Raw genomic sequence first — 4,467 nt, forward strand, 5'->3', positions numbered from 1 at the left:
ATGTAACAAAGGAAAATATTTAATAGGATTTTGGACAATAGGCTGGTGTTCTGGTTAAGAGACCTGCCATCAGACACAGGGCCTATTTAACAAAGACTGGGAAAAGCATCTTTGGGCATCATATGGCTAACCTTGTGAAAAGTTCTACAAGGGAGAGCAAAAGAAAACTCTTCAGTCATGGTGCATTCAATAGAGGGATGAGGGGCAAGAAAAGAAACCCAATTCTGAAGAAGGCTTGGTGGGAGAAAAAGTTAGTAAGGCTGGCTGCAGAATATTTATGATGCATATATACAAAACATAAGTATGGGGAACAAGCAAGATTAAATGAAAGTCATAGCATGTAAAGGAAAATATAACTTAATATTACCGAAATTTGGAATAGCTCCCATGACTGGAATATCAACATTGAAGGGTATTCATTATTTCAGAAGGATAGTTTTGGGGGAAAAAAGAGGTGGTACTGCACTAAATCAAAATGCATGTTCAAGTTTCAGGTCCAAGAGAAAGAAATCAGCAAATCAAGGTGAAGATAAAGAACAACAGGGTAGGGGATATGAAAGGAGGATGTCTGCTGCAGATCACAAATCACTAAATCCTAGTCTTTAAACAAGCACCAAACCTCGCCATCCTCATCACCAGAAGCAAATTTCCTACAGCCCAAAACACACTGAATGGATTCAGACTATGCCATGACAAGAAATGTAAAATGGGGGTCATCATTGACCACAAGATGAATGAACCTGCAATGTGATGCTGCGGCTAGTAAAGCGACTAAAACGCTGGCTTGCATCCATAGATGCTTCTCAAGCAAATCCCGGGACGTCATTCTCCCCTTGTACTCGGCCTTGGTGAGGCCGCAGCTGGAGTACTGTGTCCAGTTTTGGGCTCCACAATTCAAAAAGGATGTGGAGAAGCTTGAGAGAGTCCAGAGAAGAGCCACGCACATGATCAGAGGTCAGGAAAACAGACCTTACGACAACAGGCTGAGAGCTATGGGGCTCTTTAGCCTGAAAAAGCGCAGGCTCGGGGTGATCTGATGGCCACCTATAAGTTTATCAGGGGTGACCATGAGTACCTGGGGGAATGTTTGTTCACCAGAGCACCCCAAGGGATGATGAGTTCGAACGGTTATAAACTACTGCAAGACTGTTTCAGGCTGGACATAAGGAAGAATTTCATTACTGCCCAAGCCCCTAAGGTCTGGAATAACCTGCAGCAGGAGGTGGTTCTAGCACCTACATTGAACACCTTCAAGAGTAAATTGGATGCTTATCTTGCTGGGATCCTATGACCTCAGCTGACTTCCTGCCCTTCGGGCGGGGGGCTGGACTTGATGATCTTCCAAGGTCCCTTCCAGCCCTAATCTCTATGAAATCTATGAAACCTGCCAACAGATCTCCACCACCAACACAATAACGACACCGCACAACAGAACTGTCGACATTCCTGGATCTTGCACCTGCACCTCCAGAGGCGTGTCCACATATGCAGGCACATGGGCTTGCAGCAGCTCAAATAGGAGCGGCACAAATTTGTGCTGGGGATTTGTGCCTCAGCACACGTGCCTGAACATACACTTTGGTGTGGGGCAAGTTGTGCAACTTGGGGCAAACTGACCCTGCCCAGTTCCTTCCAGATCTTAAGCCAGGGGGAGCAGAAGGCTGTGGCCAGCACATGTGCTGGACCCAGCAGTATAAAAACCTGCCCTGGCGAGCAGCTCGGCTACTTGCTCGGGAGTTTCTCAGGCCCAGCCAGTTGACATATGGGGACACTAGCCCCCTGTGCCAGCTGGACTGCTGCAGCAGCCCTGACCTAGAGTGGACCCTGTACCCTCTACCCACTGCAGCAGTCTGGCAGCCCCTACCATTCCCCACCCCCCATCAGTATGCCACTGTGTGCATGGCATTAAAAAGTTATTGCGCAGCATGATTTTTTATTGTGTGTGGCCGCACACGCATGCAGCTTAGAGGTAACACTGGCTACAGCCTATACCCCTAAATCAGGAAGTAACATTGCTACAAGGAAATAACAATATCCAAAAAACGTATGATGGCATTTATGGGAAATTAAGTTCCCAGCACCAGTTGGAAGATTAATGCAACAAAACATAAGATGTCCAGCAAGCTAAACTTAGAGGACAACTTTCTGTTCCAGAAAGTTCAAGATAAAACCAGGCTCCCCATCCCTGCTTCCCCTGCCTACCCCCATCCCCACACTGCTTTTGCTCTCTGCAGTCTTGGGTCCCCGCCTCCCCTTCCCCCGCATCTCCCCTTCCCCTCAAAGTCCCTATTGTCCTGCCTGCCCCACCACCATTCACACCCTTACTTTTGCTCCATACCAGCAGGTTCTGTCCCTGCTTCTGCCTGAGGCACTGAGCATGACCCCAGCAGTGCTGTGGAGCTGGCACTGCTGCTACAGGGATGAGGTGAAGCACGTGCTCCATGTTCCAAGCTGCAGCAAGGACGGAGCCTGTCAGCACAAAACAAAGGTAAGGAGGAGTGTGGCAAAGGGGGAGAGAGGGGGAAAAGCAGCATGGGTGGGAGAGGACTGGGGGCAACAGGGACTTGAGGCTGTGGGGAGAGGGAGTGGCAGAGGGTGCAGATGCAGCAGGGGGGAAAGCAGAAGCTGCAGCTCTGGCCCTGGGCCAGAGTTTGAGCTGCAGCAGCTGCCTGTACCCGCCATCTCGTACTTGATTATAAAACGAGGGGCTTCCCCCCCAGGTGTTAAATGGTGAAAAGAAATCTTGTCTTTTAATCAAGCAAATATCATACAGAGAAGAAGGAAGAAGGGCCAGGCCACATCTTAAATAAAGAAGGCAGCAGTGAGCTTTGACAAATATTAAAGAATTCAAGTCATCAGAATCTGACAAAATTCATCCCAGGGTGCTGAAGCAACTGGCCAAAGAAATCTCAGAGCCACTTGGAACAATATTTATGTCACAGGTAACAGGTGGAGTCCCAAAGGACTGGAGACAGGCTAACATGGTGCCCATCTTTAAAAAAAAGGGAAAAAAGGATGGGGTAAATCAAAATGACTATTCCAACTACAATACATGCTGGTAGTTGCAAACAGTAAGTTAATAGCACAAATTCAACCAAACTGGGCAGATCTTAAAACAGGGACGGGCAACTATTTTGGGTGGAGGGCCCCTTAGCAAGGTTTGATGAGCTTTTGAGGGCCGCAGGGTAGACCCGCCCCTTGACAGTTGCCCCACCTCTTGGTTGCCATCTTGGGACTGGAAGTCCCACCCCTAATCCTTAACCTTTGCCACTGGATGTCCCTCCCTTTGCCCCCCAGAAATACTCCTTTTGGGAGAGGTTGTTGCCATCTTAGAACCAGAAACTACCCCCCAAATCATTCACTAAAAGTCAAATACCTACTATAACATATTTTAATTTTATTACAAAAAATATTTTTGTCATGTTTTGTGGTTGCATACTGTATATAGAGGTGATTGCAAAGTAACTCAATAATAAATTCTTGGTCTTGTACATTGTGTAGGGGGTGTGGTTAGGGGTGTGTATGTGTATGGTGGGGTATGGGGGATTTGTGGTGGGGTTTGTGAGGGCTGTGGCTGTGTGTGAGGGGGCACAGGGTATGTTGGGGTTCTCTATATGTGGGGAGATGTGGGGGCAGGGTGTGGGTGTGTGGCATTCATGGGATGTGAGGGAGGGTGGAGGGGAATGTGCTCAGGGTGCTTGTGCCCAGCATAGATGCTGGTGCCCAGCGGCGTGCGGCTCTGGCTAGTGGTGCACATCACAGTGAGGAGCACAGCCCCCACCCGGCAATCTCTATCGCCGGCATTCCCTGCCACACACATGCAGCCCCTGCACTTGCGCAGCACAGGAGGGAAGCCCCACGCGCTGGAGCCAGCTGCCTTCCCCACCCTCTGCCATGCATGTCTAGGGAGCAGGGAAGGCAGCTGGTTCCAGCACATGAGGCTTCCCCTTCCCATGCCGCGCAAGTGTAGGGGCTGTGTGTGCGTGGCCCGAAGTACTGGCAATAGACTGCCCAGCGGGGGCTGCGCTCCTCGCTGCAATGTGCAACTCTGGCCAGAGCTGGGTGCCAGGCATAAGCGCCCCCATCTGCTGCTGCTGCTACCACCACTTGCCAGCCCACCATGGGGGGAGAGGAGAGGTAGGGTACCCATACCCTCCCTCAGACCCTACCCACCTAAGCTCTGTGCTGCCACCACCCCTGGGTGTGGACTCTGTGCTGCCACCAGCCCCAGCCCCTGCCCCCCATGCTCCCACCCAGCTGAAGCTCTGCTCCCACTCCCACTGCTTCCCTACCTGCTGTCCAGAGCGAGCAGGATGCTGAGGAAGCTGAGCAGATCCCCAAGGCTGCCCAGAAGCTGCCTGCTGGCTGGGCCTTTCTGCCCACAAGGGTGGAAGCAAGGTACAGTAGGGTATGTGGGGGGTATGAATATATGTGGGTGCCTTGTTCCCACCCTCATGGGCAGAAGGG

The 4,467-nt window shown here is 50.7% G+C and overlaps 1 protein-coding gene across 1 annotated transcript in view; it reads right to left on the minus strand.

The window, feature by feature from the left end:
• Positions 1-3,277, minus strand: part of LOC112551008 (protein DGCR6-like) — an 11,652-nt gene extending 8,375 nt beyond the window's left edge. The window contains exon 1 of the mRNA XM_025209459.1: positions 2,339-3,277. Coding sequence (XP_025065244.1) covers positions 2,339-2,443 — 105 coding nt within the window. The 5' untranslated portion in view covers positions 2,444-3,277. The remainder of the gene's footprint in view (positions 1-2,338) is intronic.
• Positions 3,278-4,467: the final 1,190 nt, after the last annotated feature.

The sequence above is a fragment of the Alligator sinensis genome, unplaced genomic scaffold (genome assembly GCF_000455745.1).
Source record: "Alligator sinensis unplaced genomic scaffold, ASM45574v1 scaffold642_1, whole genome shotgun sequence".
NCBI lineage: Eukaryota > Metazoa > Chordata > Crocodylia > Alligatoridae > Alligator > Alligator sinensis.